Source organism: Temnothorax curvispinosus, unplaced genomic scaffold, assembly GCF_003070985.1.
Source record: "Temnothorax curvispinosus isolate PA1 unplaced genomic scaffold, ASM307098v1 QBEX01015436.1, whole genome shotgun sequence".
NCBI classification, from domain to species: domain Eukaryota; kingdom Metazoa; phylum Arthropoda; class Insecta; order Hymenoptera; family Formicidae; genus Temnothorax; species Temnothorax curvispinosus.
In genome coordinates this window covers 395,168-408,024 of record NW_020225216.1, presented here as the reverse complement: position 1 = coordinate 408,024, position 12,857 = coordinate 395,168, and the positions used below count along the sequence as shown (strand labels likewise).

At 37.1% G+C, this 12,857-nt stretch overlaps 4 protein-coding genes across 4 annotated transcripts; 1 reads left to right on the top strand and 3 right to left on the bottom strand.

Moving 5' to 3' along the window:
* Nucleotides 1–37: 37 nt before the first annotated feature.
* LOC112465724 lies at nucleotides 38–1,182 on the bottom strand. Its single transcript, XM_025033431.1, has 2 exons — nucleotides 537–1,182; nucleotides 38–381 (listed from the first exon to the last, which is right to left on the bottom strand). Exons 1-2 carry the CDS (start codon nucleotides 670–672, stop codon nucleotides 116–118), a joined length of 402 nt encoding a protein of 133 aa, XP_024889199.1. The 5' UTR covers nucleotides 673–1,182; the 3' UTR covers nucleotides 38–115.
* A 105-nt stretch (nucleotides 1,183–1,287) lies between these two features.
* LOC112465711 (melanotransferrin) lies at nucleotides 1,288–6,703 on the bottom strand. Its single transcript, XM_025033412.1, has 9 exons — nucleotides 6,531–6,703; nucleotides 5,800–6,212; nucleotides 5,573–5,690; nucleotides 5,312–5,491; nucleotides 4,612–5,237; nucleotides 4,369–4,533; nucleotides 4,192–4,280; nucleotides 3,767–4,107; nucleotides 1,288–2,965 (listed from the first exon to the last, which is right to left on the bottom strand). The coding sequence occupies exons 1-9, from the start codon at nucleotides 6,607–6,609 to the stop codon at nucleotides 2,325–2,327; spliced, it is 2,652 nt and encodes an 883-aa protein (XP_024889180.1). The 5' UTR covers nucleotides 6,610–6,703; the 3' UTR covers nucleotides 1,288–2,324.
* Nucleotides 6,704–7,061: 358 nt separating this feature from the next.
* Nucleotides 7,062–9,391, top strand: LOC112465710 (beta-1,4-galactosyltransferase 7). The gene is made up of 5 exons (XM_025033411.1): nucleotides 7,062–8,110; nucleotides 8,200–8,411; nucleotides 8,488–8,711; nucleotides 8,797–8,943; nucleotides 9,063–9,391. The coding sequence occupies exons 1-5, from the start codon at nucleotides 7,996–7,998 to the stop codon at nucleotides 9,355–9,357; spliced, it is 993 nt and encodes a 330-aa protein (XP_024889179.1). The 5' UTR covers nucleotides 7,062–7,995; the 3' UTR covers nucleotides 9,358–9,391.
* LOC112465709 (alpha-2-macroglobulin receptor-associated protein) lies at nucleotides 9,336–12,785 on the bottom strand. The gene is made up of 7 exons (XM_025033409.1): nucleotides 12,486–12,785; nucleotides 12,006–12,147; nucleotides 11,756–11,926; nucleotides 10,648–10,755; nucleotides 10,453–10,564; nucleotides 10,223–10,379; nucleotides 9,336–10,007 (listed from the first exon to the last, which is right to left on the bottom strand). Exons 1-7 carry the CDS (start codon nucleotides 12,687–12,689, stop codon nucleotides 9,804–9,806), a joined length of 1,098 nt encoding a protein of 365 aa, XP_024889177.1. The 5' UTR covers nucleotides 12,690–12,785; the 3' UTR covers nucleotides 9,336–9,803.
* Between the last annotated feature and the right edge of the window lie 72 nt (nucleotides 12,786–12,857).

Below are 12,857 nucleotides of genomic sequence, written 5' to 3'. Positions count from 1 at the left end.
TATTGCTTGAATTTATGTTAAATTGTTTGAAACTGCAGTAATCACGCTAAATTGTTGCATGAGAAATTGTTTAAAATATTCTGTCACAATGAGCTATTATAAACTATTTCTTTTTTTACTCTTTTAAGTTGCGTTTGTCTTCCGCACGGCAAGTTTTAGTCACATGGCCGTAGTTTAAATCGAAATTCGCAGCGTAGTCATTCTGATCGCTATGTGCTTGTCTCTTTGGTTTAGCGAGTTCACGTAATCTCTTAGGGCAACGCCTGTTATTGTTAGCAACGATACGAGCATAAGTATCAAGAAGAAATGTCTTCTTGTCGAATTGATGAAATTGTCTCGAAACTTGTTTGCTGTCCACTAATTTATGGGTTTTGCATTTACCTGAAAATTTGGAATTTGTACAGCTAGGAATTGAAAAAAAATCCATAGAACAAAAGTTAGTGATAAGCTATAAATGAATCGAGACAGCTATGATATTATTTACTCCATGCATGTCTTGATTTAGATAGAGATTAAAATTATTTGCAACATCTCACTTGTTATGGCATTGATATTATTTGTAGATGAAGGTGATGTATGGGATGTTAAACTAGAATCCGGTTTCTGTTTTCGTTGAATAGATTGATTTAGATTGTCGAATATTTGACGAGTATTGGTTACCTGAATGTACATTTTAACGTTACACTACTATATATTTCGATCCTTCACGAGAATATTACCTGATTGTCGAGATTGTTACACCTATTGATTTGCGTGTTAGGTTCTTTTACCAGTTTTTCATATTTAGAAGCATTCATTGACTGAGTGTCACTATTCATATCGCTCTATCGTGAACTATCTTCTGCAGGAACAATCTGTTTTCCGATTAATAGGGGTATCTTAATATGCAAGCAGCGTTGAGACTTTTGTTAAAATTACGTCATTCGAATTATTAGAGGCGGAATGAGAATCAGTGACTTTAGAAATTTTGATCCAAACTTAAGATGATTTACGTGTTGAATTTTTGATAGCCAAAGCAATGGTTTCTTTTTTCCGTTCGTTATTCAATTGTAATTTCGATATTTCTTGTTATCGCGTGTCATTCTACTTCCGGTGGTTTCGCCATTTGAAAAACAAATTTTAATACTTTTTATGAAATTTCGATCTACACAAACAAGTTTCATTTTATTTCGCATCCGCCGTTGATCTTTTTGTTAGATATACTGGATATACTATTTTATTAAATAGAAACGTATAGAATAATCGTAATATACAAATACATGGGAAACCTTATAAAGATTTATTATTATAAAAACATTAGTGGACGGTATAAAATATACATACATATCAAATTATTAAATACAATAATCCTTAAAATTACCAGATCGATAAGTTTCTTGTATTTGGACGGATACACTTAAAGATATAGCTCCGTTGGACGGACGCAAAGGCAGCAATCGCGCTTAAATTTATATATTCAACTCTATTTCTCAGTCATTTGTACTTTTGTAAAAGTATACGTGTAAAATATGTATAAAACAATTTGACTGATATTGAGAATGTATCTTTGATAATATTAGTGATACGTAGCAGCGATAAAATATACTATTGCTAAATTTAATATTATTTAATATCTACTATTGTTAAATATAATATATACAGGATGTAACATAAATGTGAGCCGCTATTTCAGGCATGTATTCTACTCATCAAAATGAGCAAAAAAGTTTGGGCATATAAACGTATGTCTAAAAATGCATCGTTTTCATGTTACAGTCAGTTTGAGCTGAAACTTAAGACAGTTACAATTATTATTTTATTTCTAACAATACAATGGAAAATAAAAGTGAAATACAATAAATCTTAAAGCAAATGTTTAAAGTAACCGTTCCCAACAAAAATATGTTAGCTCCGCCCTTCTTCTTAGCGACCTTCTCAGCCTTTCACAAACATTCGGTGTGTTGCGTATTTCATTGAACCTGTTTTCAATGTGCTGACGAAGATCATTAATATCGTCAACAAAAAGTAGACAATTTGTTTTAGATGTTCCCAAAAACACGAGGACACAAGGGAACCATTGATAAAACATCCTTAGCGTCTCTTTAAACATGATTGTAACGTGAAAACAATTTTTAGACATTTTTAGACATATAAACTTTTTTGCTTATTTTGACAAGTAGAATACACTTCTGAAGTAGTGGCCACATTTGTTTTACACCCTGTATATATTGCCAATTGATAAAATGTGCTATATCAGATTCGTTTGTCAGATCTCCAATCTTCGTTCGTAATCTCGACACGAATTTTTATTCGAATATTCTTGTAATGCATGCAACTCGCAATACTTATCTACCAAATGCAAAAGTAAACGCGATCATAACTATCGTAGCGAACAATGAGTAACTTATCGCTGACGCACCTGCATTACAATCTACGATTCTCCTGGCTCTCATAAAATCTTGCCCGAGATACGCGCTGTACTCCCGCTTGTTCGGCAGGATCACCACCAGCTGCTGAGTGGCATCTTGAAAGATGAGATCGCTGTAAGGCGGTGGACTGTAATACATGCTGAAGCTGAACTCGTCCTGCTCCTTTCGGCCATAAAACTGTTGTGCGTATATAAATAGATTGATGTATGCGTTGATTTGCGTCTCATTGTAGCCATAATACCCGCCGCGCGTGACTATGGCATTGGCGGCGACTTTGCCCAGATTGCAATTTATGTAATCCGAAGTCGGACGGCGCGTACCATCTGGGCAGAGTAACTCAAAATCTTTTGTGAAAGTGTTGCGCGCCCAGAACTCCTTGCGCTTGCCATCGGTATTCTCTGCAACCGTCGTATGTTTCACGAAAGACACGTCGCCGCCACCTTCCACCAGACATCTAAAGGCACCTGTGTATCCGAAGTAATCCTCGGAAGCGTCTCTTCGGCAATACCGGTAGCTCACCCCGTGACACAGGTCGCACATGTTATCATAAGGCACGCCTATAAATAATTAATCAAATATTAAACAAGAAAAGTTCCGCAGAAGCAATTATTTTATGAAAGAGTTTGCTGTCTTTATCAGTTTTATTTTACTTTGCTCTACTAAGCTAAGCCCTTGGCTGTTAGGCGAAAAAAATGCTTGTGTGCCAAAAATGCTTTTCACAAAAGAGTTAATAAAATTATAAAAAAGGTGTTTTCTGGGGGTCAAAATTTCAAAATTTAAAATAGCGGAAAAATTTATAAAAATTCTTAGAAATTAATTTTGATGTGCAAATTGAGCGATATTTTTTGGCCATCATATTAAATCCGTCATTTAAAATTGACAAATTTCAATTTAAAAAACGGGATCAAGAGCTTCAAAAACCCTTCAAAACTTTTTAAGCATTTAAACCACATTTTGAATTTTTTGCTCATCATATTGAATTTTGAATTCTTGAATTTATATTTTGAATTTGAAATCAGCGGCTTCAAAAACTTTTAAATATAAATTTTTATGCAAATCGAACAATTTTTTACATTTTTGGTCTGCCATATTAGATCGTCCGTCATGTTGAATTTCGCAATTTTGATTTCAGATTTGAATTCAGCGATTCCAATACATAAAGATATAGGACCTTGTTTTAATTACTTCGTTAAAAGTATCTTTTCTTGACTGTGCGGGGATTTTTCCGTCATAAACAGTCCTGGCCAGTTCTTTTTGCGGATATTTCCGTTATTAACAATCAAGGGGTTAATTTTCGAATTGCCAACTTAGAAAAATTATCAATTTGGAAATTTTAGTTAGAATTCTTTTTCAACTACCTGTATTGTATTCAGTGCTGAGTGCACCCGGCACGCAAGATTTGCTGAAGTATTCGGCGGCGGCGCGCACAGAATCACAACCATATCCCCTGATCCACTTGTTGGAGATGAGGTACGCCAGCGGATAAACCCATCCCGCGGCCATATTGATTCCAGTGTGACAAGTGTATTTGTTTTTGAGATACGTCAGGTCTGTGTTGTCATCCTCCTCCTTCGCGACGGCGACAACGTAATAGTCTGGTGTACCCAAATTGTACACCTCGGATATAAATGGAATGAGTTCAAACCGCAGTCCAGCGGTGTAGACGTCACTGGCATCTAGTACAGTTACATCGGCAATCCTGCCATAAAGGAGATAAAATTATACGTCCATAATTCTATTTTCAGATATACGTATGTTTAAACATAACATATTTAGTACATACCCGCTTTGTATCAACTGCATACAATTTATTTGGCTGTGACCTCTGTGACAAAGTAATTCTGGTTTTAAGAGCTGGGCTTTTAAGGCAATCTACAACAGACAGCATATATCAAAATTAATGTTTAAATAATTTTTGAAATAACATAGCATTTTGTTAAGTATGTAGACTGAACTGTACCTTCATCTTTACGCATTTTTCCATTTCTGGATCGGATGTAACGCATAATGTCATTCGATTTACGGGACAATGACGCACCCCTAATATATGGTCTAAAGATCTTCCTAAATACCCGGTGTACGTTTGATCTTTTTCGGACAGTTGTACGAAATCGCGAGAGGAGTCCTGGAAAAATGAAATGCATTACAGATAAACGCTAACTCAATTAGCAAATAAACGAAATGCGAGAATATCAAAACTTACAGAGAATATTAAATTATGTTGCATTCCGTATCTAGGCGCCGATTCGTATAAATCGAACATTTCTATCGGTCGTACATTCGTAGGTTCAGTGTGGACTCTTTCTCTATTATAATAATCGAATGTATCGTTAATTCCAGGCCTATCCCACGAATTAAATCCTCCTTCTGCTCCTCCTCTTCCGCCACCGCCGCCGAAGCTTCGATCGAATCCGTTACGATCCCAATTGTCTGTGCTATATTCGTTCGGATTCCTAAATCCGCCTCTGTTAAAGTCACTCTCGCTAAATCTGTTGTTGTAACCCGGACGATTCTCAAAATCCCTTTGATTGTTGTCAAAACCTCTTTGATTATTATCGAAACCCTCTTGATCGTTGTCAAAACTCCCTTGATTGTTGTCGAAACGACTGAAGCCCGTTGTGTCATTTCTGTCATTTCTGTTTTTATGCAGTATTCGAACGGCTTTCTCTAAAAATCTTTGATACTTTCGACGAATCTCGAAGTTGGTCGCCGAAGACGTGACTATTGCACGAGATGGCACGGTGCCCCAATTACAGGTCCTGTAATCGTCCACGGGTCTGCGAGTACCGTCCTTGCACAGTAGTTCAAATTGCTCCTTTTTCACAGAACCTAATAGCGAAAATCATAAATGAGTATTTTGCCGATTCCTTTTCTCTGAAAATTTAAATTGTAAGGCTACGTACTAAAATCGAATGTCGTCGAAGTCATTTCCTGCACAGTCGTATGCACCAGAAAGGCAATTTCACCCGCTTCAACCAAGCAGCGGAAAGCTCCTTCGTATCCTGAGTAAGGATCTTGATTCGTACATTTGCCACCGGGTATCTTTCCGATGCATAGGCTGCACAACTGGTCAGAATTATCACCTGCAATTGATTTCCTAGGTTATAACGACTGTAAGATAAAAATGCAATCTATAAATCTATATATTCTTACATTAAACTCACCAAGGGGATTGTATTTATCAATTAACGAGTTTACTGCACAACTAGGTCCAAAGAATTTAATTGTTGACTTCACATGATTGTTACAGTCAATAACTTCCATTCCTCCATATCTCATAAGCTGAATAAAAATGTTTTGTTGTAATTTTATATACATACAAATGTGTTAAAAATTACAATTATATTAGGTTTACATTATGTTCATATTGTAATCTATGAATTTTACTCACACTGTTAATAGGAATAACCCAACCAGCTAGTGTCCCGACGCCAGCGAAGCAGCCCTTCTTGCCTCTGAGATCATACAAACTATTAACATCCGGCAGAGAGCCCTTCTTAATCACCGCAACGGCGTATTGATAATTTACGCCACTTTCATATATTTCCTGCATTATTGGTACAAGACTATGGTATCGTCCAGCTATGAAGACCTCTCCAGCGTCCAACGTAGTTATCTGTGCTTTCTCGTGGTCCAGCATGGCCATACATTCCTCCTTGTTGAAAGCCTGTTTGCATCGCACCGAAAAATAATTGTAACCAAAGGCACCTATCTCGCGATCGACCGCCCTGGCGAAGGCTTGACATTTGTTCTGCTCGCCGTCGGAGACCGTACACCACGTGACTGTGTTGTTGAAATGCTGACCTGTCGATAAATAATTAATCAATACAGCATTCGTTATAAGTTGTTAATATGCGAAATAGCACTCTAGCACTCTACATTCCAACATTTCGTGTTCTCCACAGTGCAAATATATCAGTGGTAAAGTAAAAATCGAATAGGATATGTTATCATTGTCAGACCGCTGAGATTGAATTAATACGTTAATTTGATACAAAATATGATTATTTTAGGGATAACTATTCATAATTTGACACGCATTGCGAATTAAGGACTACGTTCTATGAGGCGTTTTTATTAATCGCGTTTTCGCGACGTTCGTCGAAAGGAAAAGTGCACTACCGTGAGTTTGACGTAGCGCAAAACAGCACAGGGACAGTAATAATGCGTAATATTGGATCCACATCTTTCCTTTAGGCATTTCTTCCGAGTCAATCACACACGGACAACACCCTTGACATGACTACTCCGGACTGTAACGAACTACACAGACTACACCCAACCCTACAACAACGCGTGACGTAATCCATTCATTGAACGAGGACACAACCGTCGTCCGTCGAGTAAACGCTCAGTGATTCTTTAATACGATTATTGGTTCTTGCCTTTGGTTCTTCTCCGGATCCAAGTGTAAAAACCAATCATAATAAAGAATCACTGAGGAGTGGGACTCAATTGATCACGTCATAAATGGGCTGATTTAAAATAAAAATATCTGATTGGCTAGTCCAGTGGAAAAATTCCAGGCACCGGAGGCTGTGAGTGGCTGTGGTCAATCGCAACGTGGTTAAAGACTGTGACGCCGTGCCCCGCGCCCGGCGTACTTGCCAAAATTACTACGCGCGCGATAACGAAAACACGCGATTGGGCCGATTGGCCCAAATAATGGCATACGTACATTATGTATGTACATACATACATGGATTGCCGACCGCTTATTTGTCATATCAGTGGCTCAAACCCGGGAATAAATTTTTTCAAAATCCGGAGTTTCCGGGTCAAATCCTACGAACAGACCTCGGCAGGATTTCAGAACATATCTGGAATCTGGAAAATATGCACGAGCGTGTGAACTGTGAGTGTGAGTGAGTCGGCCGCAAGGTGATCGCGTGCAGGGTCGGTCGGAGGAATCCGCTATCTGTCAAAGTGTCAAATTGCGGCGGTGAGTTTTGCCGCGAGATGACATAAACAGCGTGCGTTCGACGGGCGAACAACGCTGGACTGCTGGAGTCTGGAGTACGACCACGTACGACCACGACGATGCACGAGTCGCGCACGCAGGTCGGATTGCTACGTGATGCTCGTGAGTTCGCGAGGGACGTGTGCACCTTGCACGGACACGACGTTCGCGATGCGATCCGGTCATTCGAGCTAGTGCGACGAGAGGTACCTCGTGCCCCGACGAAGAAGCGTTGCTGAGCAGGCAGCTCATCGTGTATGAACTCTGGAACGAGGACACGAGAGATTTGCGGCGTCTATTCGGTAGCCGGTAGCCCTTCCAAAGGGGTGCGCTTCTCACAAAATACTTTGCAATAATTTCACGTCGGAATGTCCATTCAAGCTTTCATTGGCAATCGCCAGCTGCAGAAATAATTTTAAGGATTACGCTGTGAATTACACCAGCTTATTCTCTTCTTTCGTTACGATCGAGCACTTAAAATTCTTTAACAATACGGAGAAGAAAACGGCTTTTCCTTTCGAGGGAGAAAGAGATGCCACTGAAAGATATCTTTGGCATTAATTAAAACGATACTTCTCTGTCAATTAACACTGACAATTTATATTTTATGAAATAATCCTTCCATAAATGTTATTCAGCATGGATAACATTTGGAAAAGCACAAGGTTTAAATATATCTTTGCTTGCATCTTGATTACCTTCGTCACATCATGTATAATCAGCATATCTCCCATCAGTATCGGTTAGTCATTGATGTATTAAAAAAAAAAAAACGTAGTGCAGGATACACGGCTGTAAATGGCTTCTTCAAACGTAATTTTATTGCTTCAGACGAATGCAAGTGCGAAGCAAACGCTCAACCAAGTCAACACCTTAAGCAAGTGGCCGACGAAATTAATGGATACAAAAAGAAGGCTGAGCATCGATTGGCCATACTAGTGCCATTTAGGGATCGCTTTGAGGAATTACTGATATTTGTACCACACATACAGAAATTCCTGGACAAGCAGAACATAGATTATCATATATTTGTATTAAATCAGGTATTGTAGTGCTAAGAGAGGCTTGCGTGTGATTGAAATACAATGTTTGAATCTCATATGTAATTTTTTTTTCCAGGTGGACAGGTACAGATTCAATCGAGCATCACTCATAAACGTAGGCTTCCTCGAAACAGAGAAAGCGTTTGATTATATTGCGATGCACGATGTAGATCTGTTGCCTATGAACGATCAGTTATCATATGCATATCCAAGTACAGGACCTCATCATATATCGTCGCCAGATTTACATCCTCGATATCATTATTTTACCTTTATCGGTGGAATCCTACTCATTAAAAGGTACGCCCTAAAATGTGACAATAAACCATGAAGAGATAACGATATTGATTTATGTACTACTGTTTGGCTATATGCATTTTCGCAGGGAGCATTTTATACAGGTAAATGGAATGTCCAACAAATATTGGGGATGGGGTCTTGAAGACGACGAATTTTATGTAAGATTAAAAGAGGCTGGCTTAAGTGTAAGTCGGCCGCAAAATATATCAACCGGAACGCATAACACATTTAAGTGAGTATTATTTTATGAAACTTTGTCAACTTCTGTATTCATCGTAAGATGTAGAATGAAACTAGATGGAAGTTGCAACGCTTGGCTTTACCAATTTACACGCGGAATATGTATTGCAGGCATATACACGATAGAAATCATAGAAAGAGAGATATGACAAAGTGTTATAATCAACGAGAAGTTACTAGAAAACGAGACCGGCAAACTGGCTTGAATAACGTCTCGTATAAAATACTGGATACAATCAAGATGACTATATCAGATACTTCCCTAACAGTGATTAATATCTCCTTGCTGTGTGATAAGTCGAGCACACCTTGGTGCGAATGTGAGAAGCTAGTCGGATCAAAGGATCAAGGGAGGTCGAAAGAGAAAAAGAAGACTAACAATAGTAAACTCGCCACTGGATTGTAATCTCAGTAATATAATTGTTGAAGATATTATAAATGTACTCAAAAACACACACACAACCTTCGCATTCTTCCATTTTTTATGTATTCGACTTAGATAAAAATAAAATAGTTCCCTACAGTGTGTTCATACATTGTTCATATAGGAGATTCTACTTATAGTACAAATTATTTATATGTATTTTAAATGCTTTATATAGTACAAATTATTAAAGTTTTGTTCGAAAATTATCAAGATTACTCAGCAAAAATTGTTGCTAAGAATGTAAGTTGACAAATTATTAGAATATAAACATTTCCATAGACAATTACTTCATCATTTATTTCACGATAAATGATTATTCATTTCTAACTGCTCTGTATATATTAATCATAGTGCACGTATTTATGCATTTGATATTTTGTAAATGACAATGGTTTATTTTCGTATATAATTCTTATATAATTTTCTTATAATTCCGTGTGCCTCTGCATGATTTTGGTTTCTATATCCATATGAAGCTTTTGTACAGTCCTAACATGTTTCTTTATGTGCTGTTCTGCAGTTGAATTTTCTAAGTCGTGGAGCTGACCTTTCTGTGCCGCTTCCAGTGCTCCTTCTGCATGTAGATGTCTCAGCTTAAGTAGTCTCGATTCATAGTGCAAAAGTTCTTCCTACATAATGTATAATATCCATTTTAATGCAAATACAATTGGAATATGTTCGGTTTATTAACAATCTAAATTATGAAAATTTTGCCAATGGCTTTTTTGATATTTACAAAAATAAGTTTAAAATAGCAGCTTAGCACTCAAATAATTATTCTCACAGATATGTATGAGAAGAAAACTATGAGACTACGTTGGAATTATTATTATTATCATTATACCTTTAAGGATGTTAACTCATCGGGAGAGAATTTTGCTTCCAATGCAATCTTCCATAATCCTTGTACTTTAGGTTCTACAAAATCTTTATGGTTTGGTCCCTTTGCGGTGAGTCTGTCTAAACGATCGAATCCATTTCTCAGGTCTAAATGTTTCTCCCTGAAATAGAAACAGTGATAAAAGCTAACTCATACATCCATCTATAGGTATACGTAAATCTTTTACAACATACCGAAGTAAATTTGCCTTTTCCGTGTGACTCAATTTCTGGTCTGGTATATTGTTAGATAATTCCTCCTGTTCTTCTAACTCGTTCCAGCTTTCTGATTTAAGATGTAAGATATCTAGAGATATAAGATACAATATATAAATATAAAAATAACATTTTTAAAGTTATATTTACCATACGCGAATATAAAAGACTAACTTTCAGCTTTCTCTGAATCTTTAGATTCCTCTTTCAATAAACTCAAGTACTCGTCCACTTTTTCTTGATGATGGTGGAACTCTTGTTTTAAAGTCTCAAGCTCCTCATCTAAAATAAAAAAGTTATAAGCATAAATTAGAGTGTTTCACGCGAGAAGAGTGACGCGCGCGCAGAATTAGATTTCAAACTGTAGCCCGATACATACAACTCGTCAAAGAACGCTTCGCGACTTCTTCTCAAAGGCATGTGCATACCGGGAATCTCAGCGCGTAACAATATTATAAATTAGATTCTTATGATATACAAGATATTCGTAAAGGTTGGGATGAAATTTATACACTGCTTTAATAGGATCAAGTAAGTGAAAAAAGTTTATATAAATTTATGCCCAAAAATGCTTCATTAAAGAGTTATAAGCGTTCAAAGATTCACGGAAAAAACTGTTCTTATAACTTATTAGAATTTCTGACTGAGAAACAAAGTTTTAGTTATTGTTTAAGTACATGTCTTGATTTATACATACGGATTTTATAAGTTGTTACAACAGTACCTACAACAAATGTTCGAAATTTCTTCCTTCTGCAAGAATGCAGACTTCCATTCGTTGAATTCTTTCAAATATTCCAGCATATTAGAAATTGTGATAAATGTAATTTGAATACATTCTCAAAGCTAGTCTTATATCAATTTCTTAAACTAGTTTGCATGGCCCTACAAATAGAAATCCAGGGATGTTAAATCCGTTGATTTAGGTCCTAGATTTTTATTTGTTCAGGATTACACATTCTGGTGTTTCATCTAAATTAGCCTTTTAGATTCTAGGAGACTAATTTAGATGAAACATCAAAACGTATACCGCTGAACAAATCAAAATGTAACAGAATACAAATCTAAAGAGAGTAAGTCAAGAAATGTAAACAATAACTGATTGTGAGAGCCATTTGTCTTTGAGTCAGCAATTCTGTTTAACAAATTATAAGAAACTGCTCGTGAATCTTTGAACACTTGCAACTTTAATAAAATATTTTCGGACATAAGTTTATATAAACTTTTTCTCCAATCTTGACAGACAACCTGTATACTTCTATCGATGTAAATTATTGCATACCAGTAAAACCAGCCATTTCAGCTTTAGCCCACAATTTGTTGAGCCTTATATCCTTAAATACATCTTTAGCAACATAATTGCTACCGTCGTTCAGCGCTTTGTGTATTTTAAGTAACTTTGGATCTTCGGTCTCGGCGAAGTGTTCCAGTAGGCCGTATGTGCTCATTATTCCTATACAAGATAAAATTACACGAGATTAGGATTTAGCACAGCAAAATAAATACAAATAGTCAGATGATACAAAAGTTACCGATGAGCTTCTGTCTTAGACGCGCCTCTTCCAAACCATCAGGATCCTTTCCATCGGATTTGAAATGCTTGTACGCAATCTCCTCTTTGTCATGAATCTTCAGATCGCTGAAGATCGACTGCAGCTTGGTATCCGTTAGACGCTGAAGCAAATATTTATGTAGATTTAAAATTAGAAATAGAGAGTATATAGGTATATATTTTTATATCACACGTGCGTGGAAAGTGGCCCATGACGCGCGCGTAATAAGCCACTTTCCACACACTTTGTAATATAAAATAGGGTGTGTAACACGTGCGGGTTGAGAATTGGACACTCGTGCGGGTGATCGCACTCGCCTTCGGCTCGTGCATCCACTCCGCACTCGTGTCCAATTCTCAACTTCCCGCACTTGTTACACAAATAACTATTACGTAAAAGAGAAAAAATATATATTAACTTATTTTTAATTATATGTTTTATATGCAATTCGTTACTCACGTTTTTGGCCTTAACCCAGAGCACATTCAACTTTGTCATCCTGAACGGCTTATCCAAGTCTCTGAGAGAAGTCGGGAACTGCGAGGAGTCTGCATATTTAGCCTTGTTCGCCTCGGCGGAGTATTTGTTCTCTCCTACGCTAGTGCGGACCAACAACAGACTTAGACTTATTAACAAGATAAATTGTGCGTTTAAAAGTATCATTTTTCTGCGATTGCACGCAACGACCAACCAGGCGATACAAGCAGATGCAAGCAGAACTGACGTGTGCACTCGTGCACTGTGCAATAGCAATTAGCAAGTTGCATGCACATGTATATATGTATATGTATGTATGTATGTATGTATGTATGTATGTATGTATGTATGTAT

Bases quoted from the DNA above. Each gene is read 5' to 3' on its own strand.
- LOC112465724 (XM_025033431.1), bottom strand. From the start codon at position 672: ATGTACATTCAGGTAACCAATACTCGTCAAATATTCGACAATCTAAAT. The intron at 382-536 runs GTGAGATGTTGC...CCAAATTTTCAG, and splicing joins TAATATCAATGCCATAACAA to GTAAATGCAAAACCCATAAA.
- LOC112465711 (XM_025033412.1), bottom strand. From the start codon at position 6,609: ATGCCTAAAGGAAAGATGTGGATCCAATATTACGCATTATTACTGTCC. The intron at 4,534-4,611 runs GTAAGTTTTGAT...TCATTTTTCCAG, and splicing joins AACATAATTTAATATTCTCT to GACTCCTCTCGCGATTTCGT. The intron at 4,108-4,191 runs GTATGTACTAAA...CCTTTATGGCAG, and splicing joins ATGCAGTTGATACAAAGCGG to GATTGCCGATGTAACTGTAC.
- LOC112465710 (XM_025033411.1), top strand. From the start codon at position 7,996: ATGTTATTCAGCATGGATAACATTTGGAAAAGCACAAGGTTTAAATAT. The intron at 8,111-8,199 runs GTTAGTCATTGA...TTATTGCTTCAG, and splicing joins CATATCTCCCATCAGTATCG to ACGAATGCAAGTGCGAAGCA. The intron at 8,944-9,062 runs GTGAGTATTATT...TATGTATTGCAG, and splicing joins GGAACGCATAACACATTTAA to GCATATACACGATAGAAATC.
- LOC112465709 (XM_025033409.1), bottom strand. From the start codon at position 12,689: ATGATACTTTTAAACGCACAATTTATCTTGTTAATAAGTCTAAGTCTG. The intron at 10,756-11,755 runs GTATGCAATAAT...TTTTTATTTTAG, and splicing joins TGAAATGGCTGGTTTTACTG to ATGAGGAGCTTGAGACTTTA. The intron at 10,565-10,647 runs GTTAGTCTTTTA...TTATATCTCTAG, and splicing joins AGATTCAGAGAAAGCTGAAA to ATATCTTACATCTTAAATCA.